At 40.8% G+C, this 14,499-nt stretch overlaps 1 protein-coding gene across 1 annotated transcript in view; it reads left to right on the forward strand.

The window, feature by feature from the left end:
- Positions 1–713: 713 nt before the first annotated feature.
- The window catches only part of synpr (synaptoporin), a 51,166-nt gene continuing 37,380 nt past the window's right edge, over positions 714–14,499 (forward strand). Inside the window, exons 1-2 of the mRNA XM_017711730.2 lie at positions 714–804; positions 900–965. Coding sequence (XP_017567219.1) covers positions 787–804; positions 900–965 — 84 coding nt within the window. The 5' untranslated portion in view covers positions 714–786. The remainder of the gene's footprint in view (positions 805–899; positions 966–14,499) is intronic.

Raw genomic sequence — 14,499 nt, forward strand, 5'->3', positions numbered from 1 at the left:
ATAACACCGTGTCCCTTTTGACCTGTTGGACAATAATGCCTGAATCAGTACTACTACTACTACTACTACTACTACTACTACTACTACTACTACTAATAATAATAATAATAATAATAATAATAATTATTATTATTATTATTATTATTATCATTTGATTAATATAGCACTTTTTATACTGGTGGCAGCTCAAAGTGATTTACAGACTGGTGATAAAGCTTAACAGCAATACAAGAAGTTATAGGTTATAATTTAGTATCATATAAGAAAATGACAGATCAGATCAGAAGATAAATACCTCGTACAAATAAATGCTAAGTTAAAGAGATGCATCTTCTTGAAAGTGTGCGCTGAGCTTGACTGTAGCTTGGCTAGTAATTAACATGTGGAAAAGCAGCTCGAACCACACGCGTTATTTTTTACCCACCCGTTTTCCGGCAAAACACTCATCCTGTCCCAGGATTGGCTAGTTACTGTCTCGTGCGTCAGGATTGGATACGGGTTGCCTCCTACCACAGGATTGGCTATCAGCCTCCCTTATGCTGCGCTGGGGTTGGCTAGTAATACTGTGCTGCTCTAGGATTGGCTGATAGCATCCAGGCTCCGGCGTTCACACACACAAGCGGTCGGTTATAATACACGAGCTGCTAGCCAATCGCAGCACAAGAGGGCGGGGCTTGTCTCAATACGGGTGTGGAAAAAAATTACCGCGGTGCTACAATCAGCGCGTTTCTCGCTGTTTTCCGCTCTCTCCACGCTGAGCAGCGCGCTTTTCATCCAGCAGCAAAAATGGAAACCGCCAACCAGGTAGAGCGAACCAACCGTGTCATGAAACCAAGACCACTCAATAAAAAGAAAACAAGAGTAAAGCGCGTTCCTCCTCTGTGTTTTTTCGCTTTCAGATCGTTTCCCTTGGGACATTTCAGGTGCTCAAAGTGCCTCTGGGGTTTATTCGCCTTTTGGAGTGGGTAAGTACGCATGCCTCTCTGCTCTCAAGGCAAGTTGGTGGGAAATAAATAAATACAAAAGCAGAAAGAGCGAGCGCCCTGTGCTGGGACTGAGTTCAGACCACGCTGTGGATGGACAAGTATTGAAGGCGACAGCCATGTTCAGCAATAACAGCGCGCCTCATCCATCATCTGGCTTTGATGCTCCATCATACAGCGCGGCGAGTGCACATAACGCACCGCGGCGGCTGGTCGAACTAGGATGTATTTGGGGTCTTTGGGCATGTTTGGCTCTTGCAGTGGTGTTGAAAAAGTTCCTCTTTGAATGATTGATGTGGTTTGCTCCTCCAGCTTCCCCCAAAGGTCCGGTCCAGTTTACGGAGAGCAGACAGGTCAGGGTTTGTGTAAGACACATTTCTGGCCAGTTTAAAACTGGGATACTTAATGGTCTTATATGGGATGCTTCACACTGGCATACTGGAAGGACTGGTGTTTATTTTTATACTAGCTGCCTTAACTGTTGGACAGGATCTCTCAATAGGCTACTCAGTTTCTTGCATTGGCTACTAAATCTTTTACGCAGGCTATGTTATCTTTCACATGATCTACTACCTCTTATACACAAGCTGTGCTGTATCTCATATGGGCTAGTAAATTGTTGGTATGAGCTACTACCTCTTTTACACAGGCTTTGTTGTCTCTCACATGGGCTACTAAATGTGTTCTATAGGCTAATGCATCTTTTACACAAGTTATCTGTCACATAGGCTGGTAAGTTTATTCCATTGGCTACTATTATGTCTCATTTGGGCTACTACTGCTTCTACACAGGCTATGCTATCTCTCATATAGGCTATTCAATTTATTAATGGGTTACTACATCTCTTACAAAGGCTACATGATCGTTTACATGGGCTACTGCATTTCACAGGCTATACACTCTCTCTTATGGGCTACTTGAATTATTGCGTGGGCTACTACATCTTTTCCACAGGCAACAACATCGCTGAAATGGACTACAACACTTCTTGCATGGGCAACTACACCTTTTACAAAATCAATTTTATCTCTTGTGTGGGCTACTAAATTTCTTGTTTGGGCTACTACATTTTATATGGGCAGTGTCTCTCATGTTTTACTGATGGGCTACAAAATTTCTTACATGGGCTACTGCATCTTTTACACACACTACATTATTTTTCACATTAGCTACTACCTCTTTTACCTAGACTATGCTGTCTCTCATGGGCTAGTAAATTATTGGCATGGGCTACTGTCTCTTTTCCACAGGCTATACTCTTACATAGGCTACTAGATTTCTTGCATGGGCTACTACCTCTTTTACAGAGGCTATGCTTTCCCTCACATGGCTAGTAAATTACTGGCAAGGGCTACTACCTCTTTTAAACATGCTACATTATCTTTCACATGATCTACTACCTCTTACTGATGGGCTACAAAATTTTTCACATGAGCTACTACCTCTTTTACCTAGACTATGCTATCTCTCTTGGGCTAGTAAATTATTGGCATGGGCTACTGCTTCTTTTACATAGGCTACATTATCTTTTGCACAGGCTACTACAGCTTTTACACATGCTATGCCATCTCTCACATGGGCTACTACATTTATTCTATGGGCTACTACAAATTTTACCCAGGTTATGTGATCTGTCATATGGGCAACAAAATTTCGCGCATGGGTTATTACTTTTGCATAAGCTATGTTGTCTTTAACATGGACTACTAAATTTCTCGCACGGGCAACTACATCTTTTACACAGGCTGGTGTGTTTCTCACACAAGCTATTCCATGTTTTACATTTCTGCATAACTTCTTTGCTTTAATGGGCTACTTACTGGAGGACTTGGTCTTTGAGAGCAGAAGGATTAGCTGAATAAACGTGATAATTAAAGGCAGACGATTAACATTTGAATATTGTCAGTGCTCATTTGTCTTTTAGATTGACATCTTTGTTTCTTACATGGGCTACTTCATCTTTTGCATGGGTTACCCTGTTCGTTCCCAAAGTCAGTCCTGGACATTTTTAGGTTTTTCCGACTCGAAAACATCTGATCCAGGACAAGAGGAGCTTGTAAATGAGTTATTGAAATTGAAAAAGTGGCATGAATAGTGTCTTTCCTGATTACTTGATGATCAGTTATTGCAGGAATTGTTTCAGGCTGGGTAATTTAGCCTATTAACGTCTACTTGTCAAAACTATTTGAATATTTTTGCTTCATTATGTATTCATAGTAGATCATCAGTATGTGCAATTCAATTAGAGTTTAAAGACTGGCAAGATGAAAGCAGACAGATATACTCACTATGTGTCTAAGCAAGCGAGGTTCCAGTAAGTGAACATTTAAGAAAACACAGTGTGTGGGGGGTGTGTGAGAGCAAGGGAGAGCGAGATTAGCATTCACTGAGCATATTCAGAATTCAGTCTTGTCATATTTAATTACGCATTAAGCAAAAATGTTTAAGGCAACACATCTACTGCGTGTGCGCGTGTGTGTGTGTGTGTGTGTGTGTGTTTGTTTTTTCATGGTGGGTGTGTAACCACGTGTGCATGAAGGCATGTGCTTGAATGTGTTTGTATCTTCGTGCGAGTCAGGGTTGCTGTTGCACTTTGTTTGAAGGGGAATTCCACCCATTTCTCAAAATTTCGACATTATTCAGTGGTGGCAATGGGTACCGAGGGTTGCAATGCCAACAATGCAAATCTAGGCATTTTATTTACTAACCAAAACCACGTGTAACGCAATAGAATGACACAGACGCTCGCAGATAAAAGGTGAATGAGAGGTTTTACTAGTGCAAACAGAATCCACAATCATAGTCAGGTCACAGGCAATGGTCAAATCCAGAAAAGACAATATACACAAAAACACAAACATAACCAGGTCAAAAACAGGTCAAAAACAAGGCAGACCAGGAATGAACAGTCAGAAATAACACTCAGTAGCTCTGTGAAAAGAAGCAATACCTCCCAATGAGATTTGAGCCTTTAAACTAAACTAATCAGAGAAGAACAGGTGCAACTGATCAGTACTCTGGAAAACTACAGCGCTGATCGGAGTGTGAGAGTGAGACTGGAATCACATAATCTCCCAGGGGATTCTGGGAGATTGAGTCCAAAGAGAGTTCCTGTAATGGTGGGGAGTGAGGAGGCGGAAACATCTGCTGAGATAAGCGACTTTTATTAAGGGCAAATCCAGGGTCGTGGTTGAAACGGTCCAGGTTCATAGAGCCGATATGGAGTCCAGGAGGGACAGACATGACAAAATGAGCACAGAAATCCAAATACTTAAAATCAAACAGAACGATCAAACAGTACAAATACTAACACAGACCAGGGCAAACACAGGGCTTAAATACACAAGGGCTAACAAGGGATCACAAGACACAGGTGGAAACACAGGTGGGAACAATCAGGGGCGGAGTAACCAAACAAGGGGTCAGACTGGGATCAAAACAAAAAGCACGTGGACTAGACCAAAACACAACACAAACACATGGACAGGACTGGGGGGGCAAATCGTGACAGTTCCGAGCTGAAGGGAGTTGTGACAACACCAGTGAACCCAGACGTGCCTTCTGATTTTATGTTGACAATGGTAAAATAGTGATAAATCAGAAAAAAAATGTTTACTTTAGGGGCTATTTTGCCTTAAAACTTTCTCCACGTATCTCTCTGCCATGAATGGCTTTACACAGTATATTTTAGGCCAAAACCTTCTCAAAATAATCATAAAATAATGTCTTAGCTATCAAGTAGTGTATTGTCAAGTAGAGCTTATTGTTGTTTAGAGACTTTTTTTGCAGCCATGGGATAGAAATGGAAAAAAATGTATTCAACAGCTTATGGGAATATGTAAAAATATCTCACCACAAGAATTCCAGAACCCTAGTCCCCTGGAAAATTACACTAATGGTTAATATGGTTAAAGTTCATCTACTGTAGAAGCAAAATTCATTGTCAATCATCCATCCATCCATCCATTTTCTAAGCCACTTCTCCGTCGGGGGAGGGTGCTGGAGCCTATCCCAGCAGTCTTCGGGCGGAAGGCAGGATACACCCTGGACAGGTCGCCAGTCCATCGCAGGGCTTTATCAACCTTTATTGGTAGATTTATGATGACTCTCGTTTACAGTGCAGACAAGCAGTGAAATAAGGGATTAAAAAAGGTAAATATGAATCTATAATTATAAAAGTGTAATAAAGAAATTGAAATAAAATAAAAACCAAATAAAAACATTTAAAGCTGCACTATATAAACATGCTAAAATATGGTGTCTGTGCACTGCTACAAGACTGAAATAAAAGTCAGAGCTAATGGGTCTTATTTTTGGGGGGATTTTTAGAACCACGTTATACGTTTTTATAGATTGACATCACGCTCATAAACAATGTCCGATTCAATGTTTAGGTCTCAAATGCAAAGTCAACATTATACTAATGAATACATGATGACAATAGAGAATTCCATCTTCAGGAGACACGACCTTCACCAGGTTTCGACTGAGTTCTCTTTGAATTCTCTTTCAATGAGCTCAAGATTCATCCCACTGATGTTACACAGTGTTCTTCCACGTGTTCTGTGCAGTTTCCACCAGAGAGGTCGCCAAATCCCAAAAACTTACACAGTGTAGCTTTAAAAAAATGTATAGAAGACAAAATAAAGTTAAGACAAATCAATTGACCAAATCAAATACAATTACTAACTGTAATAATTAAAATAAAAATATTAGAGGAAATGCTGAAAAAGATAAAAAAAATTAAAAAAGAGAAATAACAGTGGAAAAATGATCAGAAAGTAAAACCAAAATCAAGTGAAACAAAACAAAAAAAATCCATTTTTTTCCTTTGTCACATTTCTCATTAAAGTAAATTGGCTTTTTCACCACTTTTTACTCACGTTCGGTGTGACTACACTTGCACAGTAACCCGGCCATGACCCTGACCTTAGCATCAACCGTGCTGACATCTACACACACATTTCTCCTAAAAGCTTGTGTAGGTTTAGTTAAAGTGTGTGAACGTGCAAGTGTGTGAGTGTATATGTGTGCGTGATACAGGCTGGAGCTTTCACTCTCTGGCACTCTGTCAAAGTGTGGCCAACAGGCTTCAAAACAGCTGCAAGCGTCTGCCATGAAGTCAAGCAGAAGCTGCTCTCTGAAAAGTGTCCTATACAGTTCTCTGCACGTGTGGGTGTGTATGTGTCTTTTGTTGGGGAATAGAGAAGACATATGTCTCTTTAATTGCTGATGCCACATTTTGAATGGTCTGAATTAATGCATGGTTGGACAATGTAAACGTCCTGTGACAGAGCAGCTACAAAGAGCTAGAGATGTCTTTAGTAGCAAAGTATTTAGTGGAGTTATGCAGTGAGAAACTCAGAGAAGGTCTATTGATGTCTGTCCTATAATGATGTCTATTGATGTCTGTCCAGCTCCTGTAATGACAATTTTAAACAAAAATAGATTGATTATGTCTTCAGCAGTTGGACAGAAGGCCTTACATATACGATTAACTGCCAAAGAAAACATGACAGTAACTTTAAGAAATACACTGTAATTTTTAGGTCATACTATTTAAGAGAGTCATCATTCTTGTTGTATTTAAACTCTTTATTAAAATCTTATAATGAACAAGTGAAAATTGTCCAATCAGCATTTTTGTGGTATCTAGATACAGGCAAGAAATCTCTCCTATTGGAAGCTTTCAGGAGCTGAACTGAAGGCCTAATGTGTCAGATTAACTACCAACATAACAATGAAGTGAAAGTGGAATCAACCAATCATGTTTTAATCTGAAGTAGGTGGACATCCATGTCATTTTGGTCATTTTGATAATTTCTTTTGGTCCATTCTTCACACAATGTAAAGGGCTACAGGTAGTTTTACATTGTCTCAAAAACTGAAAAATGAAAAGAAAAAAAATTGGGGGAAAGAGGAAGGGGTCATCCCCAAACTGTTCCCATAAAGTTGGGAGCATGAAATTGTCTGAAAAACACCACACCATAATCCCCCCTCCGCCAAACTTTACACTTGGCACAGTGTGGTCAGACAAGTACCATCTCCTGGCAACTGCCAAACCCAGACTCATCCATTGGATTTCCAGATGGGGCGTGATTCATCACTCCAGAGAATACATCTCCACTGCTCTAGAGTCCAGTGGTGGCAGGTTACACCATCACCACTTGGTGATGTAAGGCCTGGATGCAGCTGCTTGGAAATGAAAACCCATTCCATGAAGCTCTCTACGCTGTTCTTGAGCTAATCTGAAGGCCACATGAAGTTTGGAGGTGTGTAGTGATTGACACTGCAGAAAGTTGGCGACCTCTGTGTACTATGCCCCTCAGTATCCGCTGACCCCACGCTGTCGTTTTACGTGGTCTACCACTTCGTGGCTGAGTTGCTGTCATTCCCAATCGCTTCCACTTAGTTATAAAATCACTGACAGTTGACTGTAGAAGTTTTAGTAGCAAGGAAATTTCACAAATGGACTTGCTGCACAGGTAGCATCCTATCACGGTACCACACTGGAATTGCTCCTGAGAGCGACCCATTCTTTCACAAATGTTTGTAGAGGCAGTCTGCAGGCCTAGGTGCTTGGTTTTATACATCTGTGGCCATGGAAGTGACTGGAACACCTGAATTCAATGATTTGAATGGGCGAGTGAATACTTTTGGAAGTATAGTGTATATATATATATACACACAAATAAAATTTATGGAAAACTTCAGATGACCATTTTAGCCTAGAACAGCCAAAACTTGTCAAGTTCTATAGCATAAATACAGTATAATTGCTGTTTTATTCAATATGTTTTTGTGTTTTGGGAGTGCCAGGAACAGTTATATAATATAAACAATAGAATGTCATTGTATGTCATGGTATCTGTCTTGAGATTTGATTTAAAATACAAGGCCTTCTTTCTAATTCTTTCTTCTTATTAATCATTGGAAACCTGGAAAGTACCAAGACATTAGAAGCATTTATTCATTCTTCTACAAGTTCTGTAGAGTTGAGAACAGTGATTGTAGTGAAACAATGAACTCTTGAACAGCAATGTGTACACATTCACAGTGCAAAAGAGAAATGGTTCATTAATTCAGTCTTGGGTAAAAGTGATCATTTGTCTGGGACGAGCTTTTAGAAAGACAGTCGGTTTTGCATCAGGCTGCCAGTTCACTGCTATTGTTGAACTAAGCCACACATTTGCATGATGCCAGATGAGTCAAGCTGTTTTGAACAGGAACCAAGCGTGCATTTTTTACAGAGAGGTAATTAACCTAAAACTCTAAAATAGGTCACTCATGGTATGTGTACGAGTGAGAGGCCGCCTCTCAAGAACAGAGTAGAATAGATCAGACTAGACGTTTAAGAGGCCAGAGTGCAGGATATCTCAAATATGAAGCTCCTCCAAAATGCAGCTTTGCTAATCTGTGTGCATTTTGAACAAGGTTATAGTTCCAGGCTAATCCAGGCCACTGCTGCTGTGTGACTGAGCTTATTGTCCCCAAAGGGCCCCCGCTTCTTCATTTCCCCCAACAAAGGGGCTCCCCAAGGTCAAAAGGTCAAGTGCTAGTGGTGGGCGCTGTAGGAGTGTATGGGTTACTCCCGGCCCTACAGCACAACATCATATAGAGGGAAAATTCCCTGACCAGCGGCCCTCAGCTATGCAAATGGAAGGCAGCGCTAAGTGGCAATGCCATTTCACATAATTATTGCAATTGAAGGCTGGAGAACTGGAGCAGAGTGATGCATCTCCTCTCGGGAAACAAATCTCTCCACTGCCTATTTGAAGTGTCCTCAGAAAAAAAAACAGCAGCTTATCACCCGGGAAACACGCAGTACTAATCACGTTTAGTCTCTCTCTCTCTCCCTCTCCCTCTCTCTCTCTCTCTCTGTGTATCTCTCTTTAATCCTCTCTTTCCTCTCTCTTTTCTATCTCTCTCTCTGTGTATCTCTTTTGTCCTCTCTTTTCCCTCTCTTCTCTCTCTCTGTGTATCTCTTTAATCCGCTCTTTTCCCTCTCTCTCTTCTCTCTCTCTGTGTATCTCTCTTTAATCCTCTCTTTTCTCTCTCTTTTCTATCTCTCTCTCTGTGTATCTCTTTTGTCCTCTCTTTTCCCTCTCTCTCTTCTCTTTCTCTGTGTAGCTCTCTTTAATCCTCTCTTTTCTCTCTCTCTTGTCTATCTCTCTCTCTTTTGTCCTCTCTTTTCCCCCTCTTTCTCTCTTCTCTCTCTCTGTGCATCTCTCTTTAATCCTTTCTTTTCTCTCTCTCTTTTCTATCTCTCTTCCAGTTTCTTTTATCCTCTCTTTTCCCTCTCTTCTCTCTCTCTGTGTATCTCTTTAATCCGCTCTTTTCCCTCTCTCTCTTCTCTCTCTCTGTGTATCTCTCTTTAATCCTCTCTTTTCTCTCTCTCTTTTCTATCTCTCTCTGTGTATCTCTTTTATCCCCTCTTTTCCCCACTCTCTCTTTTCTCTCTCTGTGTATCTCTTTTATCCTTTCTTTTCCCTCTCTCTCTCTTCTCTCTCTCCATATCTCTCTTTAATCCTCTCTTTTCCCTCCCTCTCTTCTCTCTCTTTGATTCTCTCTTTTCCCCCTCTCTCTTCTCTCGCTCTCTTTCTTTATCTCTCTTTTATCCTTTCTTTTCCCCCTTCTCTTCTCTCTCTGTGTATCTCTTTTATTCTCTCTTTTCCCTCTCACTTCTCTCTCTGTGTATCTCTTTTATTCTCTCTTTTCCCTCTCTCTTCTCTTCTCTCTCTGTGCATCTCTCTTTAATCCTTTCTTTTCTCTCTCTCTTTTCTATCTCTCTCTCTTCCTGTGTCTTTTATCCTCTCTTTTCCCTCTCTCTCTTCTCTCTCTCTGTATCTCGCTTTAATCCTCTTTTCTCTCTCTCTTGTCTATCTCTCTCTCTTTTGTCCTCTCTTTTCCCTCTCTCTCTCTCTTCTCTCTCTGTGCATCTCTCTTTAATCCTTTCTTTTCTCTCTCTCTTTTCTATCTCTCTCTCTTCCTGTGTCTTTTATCCTCTCTTTTCCCTCTCTCTCTTCTCTCTCTCTCTGTGTATCTCTCTTTAATCCTCTCTTTTCCATCTCTCTCTTCTCTCTCTCTGTGTATCTCTCTTTAATCCGCTCTTTTCTCTCTCTCTTTTCTATCTCTCTCTGTGTATCTCTATCCTTTCTTTTCCCTCTCTCTCTTCTCTCTCCATATCTCTCTTTAATCCTCTCTTTTCCCTCCCTCTCTTCTCTCTCTTTGATTCTCTCTTTTCCCCCTCTCTCTTCTCTCACTCTCTTTCTTTATCTCTCTTTTATCCTTTCTTTTCCCCCTTCTCTTCTCTCTCTGTGTATCTTTTATCCTCTCTTTTTCATCTCTCTCTTCTATCTCTGTGTATCTCTTTTTGTTTTTCTCTCTTTTCCCTCTCTCTCTTTTCTCTCTCTCTCTCTCTCTGTATCTCTCTTTTATCCTCTCTTTGCCTCTCTCTCTCTCTTCTCTCTCTCTCTGTATCCTTTTTATTCTCACTTTTTACTCTTTTGCTCTCAATCGCTTTCTCTCTCTCTCTTGGTCTTTCTGTTCCTCTCTCACTCTCTCTCTCTCTCTCTCTCGCTCTCTCTCTCCTGCTCTCTTTTCCCGTCTCATGCTCTTCTCTCCCTCTTCTCTTTCTCTTCTTGCCCCTATCTCTTTCTCATTCAATTTTCTTTCTCTTGTTCTTTTTATACCTGTCTCGCTCTCTTCTTTCTCTTTCTTCATCTCTCTCTGTCTATTTCTTTCTCTTTAATCTTTTTTTAATCTTTTTCCCATCTTTTTGTCTTTCTCTTTGTCTTTTTGTCTTTATCTCACTCTCTCTCTCTCCTATTGGTTCCATATTATTTTCTTTCTGGTCCCTCCCCTCACTCTTTCCTTCTCTTGCCATCTCTCTTTCTTTTATCCTTTTTCCATCTCTTTTCCTTTTTATCAGTCTCTGTCTTGCTCTCTTTGTTCCTCTTTCTCTCTTTCATTCATTTTCTCCTCACATTCTGTCTGGCCTGTGCAAAAGTTATGAAAACAAAAACATAAATCATTAAACTCAAACTCGCAGCAAAAATAACGTACAAAAAAGTAGAATATGAGCTTTTAAAAGAAAGAGTTGCTTTAATTGTATAATTTTTCTGGTAAAACTGTGAAACTACTGACAGATGCTGAATCTTGGGAATAAAATCAAAGGCCACATGTTTTACACTCGAAAGTCTTTCAAATCATTATTTAAACAAAAACTGCTCTTCATACCAAAGAACAAACTTTGACGAGCATGAAGTTGAGTGCTAAATGTACCCAAATCATTAGCACATAGCTGCTTTATGTTAATAAAACATGCATGTGTGTTTTTTTTACTTAATAAAAAAATAACTATGAGAGTTATTTAAATAACTACTACCCTTGAGTAGTGCAGTGCAGTTATCATAAATGTGCCAGAGTAGCGTAGATCAATTTCATTTCTGACCCACACCTACAGCTCTGCAAAACGGACTCACGTCCATAACCACCTGCATAGCAAAAAAAGTCTCAAAAAAACCCACCTCAGCTCAGCCCTGGACGTCTGGATGGATCCTCCAGGGCTGTGGACAGATGTGGCTGACTCAGAGAAGAAAGGTTGGCTGTCACTGCCTGTTGTCTGGTCCAGAGCCAATGACACCACTCGAAAGAGATGCGAGGAAGTAGAGGAGACTCAGCCAGGTAGGATTCAATCACATCAGCTCACACTGCTTTCCTATCACTGAACACACAAGGCAAGGCAAGTGTGGAGGCGAGTACAGACAAAACAAAAGGTTAGCTGTTTGGAAACAGTCTGGGTTTTAAAATTGATGGCTCAGCTACAATTTTCCTCTTATCCCAAATGATGCTAATCAGTCAGGCTGTCTGATGTTCATTTCTTCAGTTTTGTGCTGGAGTTTCAAGCTAATGTAGCTAACAAGTAATATAAGCTTACAGCAGCCTGTTAGCATCATGTTAACTGCATGCTTAACTCAATTCACTCACTTGTCTAATGTCAAAGTGCAAGTATATCACAGCTCAAAACAGTGCCAGACTGTTTTGTATCAAGTGTAAATTTTGTTCTGTCCATTTGTATAGATGACAGTATGTCATACAGCAGTAGTCATTAACCTTCCTCCTGAAGATCTACTTTCCAGGTTGCATCCTGCATCAAACATACTGTAAACTTACCCAAACACTAATGCATCTGATTACTGCTTATCCTTCTGGGTTGCGGGGGAGGAGCTATAGCCTATCACAGTGGTCATTGGGCAGAAGGTAGGATACACCCTGAAAAGGTCACCGGTCTGTCACAGGACAGACAGACAGGCATATAAATCCACACACACACCCACACACCAAGGAGCAATATAGCATCTCCAGTTGGCCTGACTGCATCTCTGTGGACTGTGGAAGGAAACCCACACAGACACAGGGAGAGCATGCAAAGTCCACCCAGAAAGGCTCTGGTTGCCCAGCCAGGGAATCCACCCAGGCCCCTTTTTGCTGTGAGGGGACAGCGCTACCCACTGTCCCACCTGCATCTGATCCAGCCAATCAAGAACTTCAGAGGATGTTAATTAGCTGTAGCAGGTGTGTTTGGAACCAGAGTTGGTGACCACTGTCATACAGTGTCAGAGCAACATAGGGAAGTTTATTTGAGATTACTTGCTGGCTTATCTCCAAAACTAAAGAAGCAAACCAATACATGTCTCCATTGAAGAAAACCATTACTCTGTGTCTCAGCAGAATTGGTGTAATCACTGACTAACCATGTAAACATTGCCTTGGTGATGCAATCACTGATTTAACAGTGGCTTTCTTGCCTGTCTGTGAGGAAATGGTGTTAGTCAGTATTTTATTCTAAAAGTGCTTTGAACACATGATATTATATTTAATGGTGCATTTTAGGTGAAGTTTGGGTATGCCAGGACTAAAGCGTGTATTGTGAAAAATCAAGTTTATGAGGGTGACCAGATGTTCTCATTCTCCAAGATATGGCTCTGTTTGTGGCCTACAAATGCATCTGGTGAGGATTTTCAAATTGCCTGCAATGTCCTGGACTTTTTTCTTCATTTTGACATTTTGACGTTTCCTTTCAACAATCTGCACATGCCACCTTCCTGCCCCTAGTGTCCTCTTTTTGTAAAAAGGAACGTATGGTTACCCTAGGTTTATCCCAGTCATGGCTGATGGGAAAAGTTGGGAAAACTGAACTCTTCAGAGAACGTTTGGCTGTTGGTGGGGGCAGGATTTACCATCACTGCTCCTTTGAAAAATACAGAATATCTGATTTGCTGTCATCAAATTGCCAAAGTTTGTTGTTTACAAATAAAAAATGACTCTATATTTTAGTCTTTTATACTCCTAGGATGCAAATTGTGATTCCAACAGGTTGCAATATACTGCAGGAGGTGTAGGGGGTGAAATGGCTTCTGTTGTTCTGTTGGCCTGTAAAGGAAGAAACTGCTTGTGCTGTAAATAATAATGGTGGTAAAAGAAGAGGAACCAAAAAGGCATAGCACACTCCTAAATATAAACGTTCCTAAATGGTTCTTGGCTTGAACATGTGGTCATGTTACATTATGTGGGCATTCTTCAAACATTTAAAAGTTTTGTCATCTTATTTACAGAATGGTTCTTTAATGAGCATCTATTAAAAGGTTCTTTTTGGAACCAAAACTCACTTTTTAGAGAACCTTTTTGGCCTTTTATTTCTAAGAATGTTGTGAAATGAGTTGATCAGTCTCAATATCAGTTGGTTTGAATGTGTTTTAAACACTTGCAAAAAGGGCCGAGGCTTGTGCTGCTTTTCTCGAACACACGCAGTCGTTTGGGTTTCATGTGTTGAATAATTAGTTCTCTGGAATGTTATGCGATGTGTGCATTTAATCCTTTGCTGGCTGAGGCCTCGGGCTTTATCGTATAGGGCCACACACGCTCTGTCTCTCAGCCTCTCGCGCTCAGACAACACACACACACATCGGATTGTATCCCGGTCGGGTGGCCAAGTCAGACAAACCACTGTGACAGTCACCGCAGGGCAGGGGAGGGGCTACGCTGGGTCACGTGACCGAGTAGCCATGGAAACTCCACAGGGAGACAGTGACCAAGAAGAAGAAGGATAGGGGAAAAAAAAGCAGTATTTTAAAAATAAATTGAGATTTTATGCCTGCTTATGGTCAGCAGAGCATGGAAGCAGTGCCCAGATCCAGCCTGGCTCAAACAGGCCAAAAACCATTGCTCATACAGTCACATCACAGGCTTAACACGCTGCTGGCCAGAAAGGCTTCACTGCTGTGACCTCGGCAGTATATTATCTCATGAAACAATACAGCTAAACAAAGAGCCACAGAGCCTTCACCAGTAGAATTCCACTATATATATATATATATATATATATATATATATATATACCTTGTATCTCTGTGTGAAATGTGAAAATGCTTGTTACCCTTTACATTATGTGTACATTTCATGCTGAAAGAACCAAATGCTCCAAAATTACTTGGAAATAATGTCTGATTCCAT

This window comes from Pygocentrus nattereri, chromosome 21, assembly GCF_015220715.1.
Source record: "Pygocentrus nattereri isolate fPygNat1 chromosome 21, fPygNat1.pri, whole genome shotgun sequence".
NCBI lineage: Eukaryota > Metazoa > Chordata > Actinopteri > Characiformes > Serrasalmidae > Pygocentrus > Pygocentrus nattereri.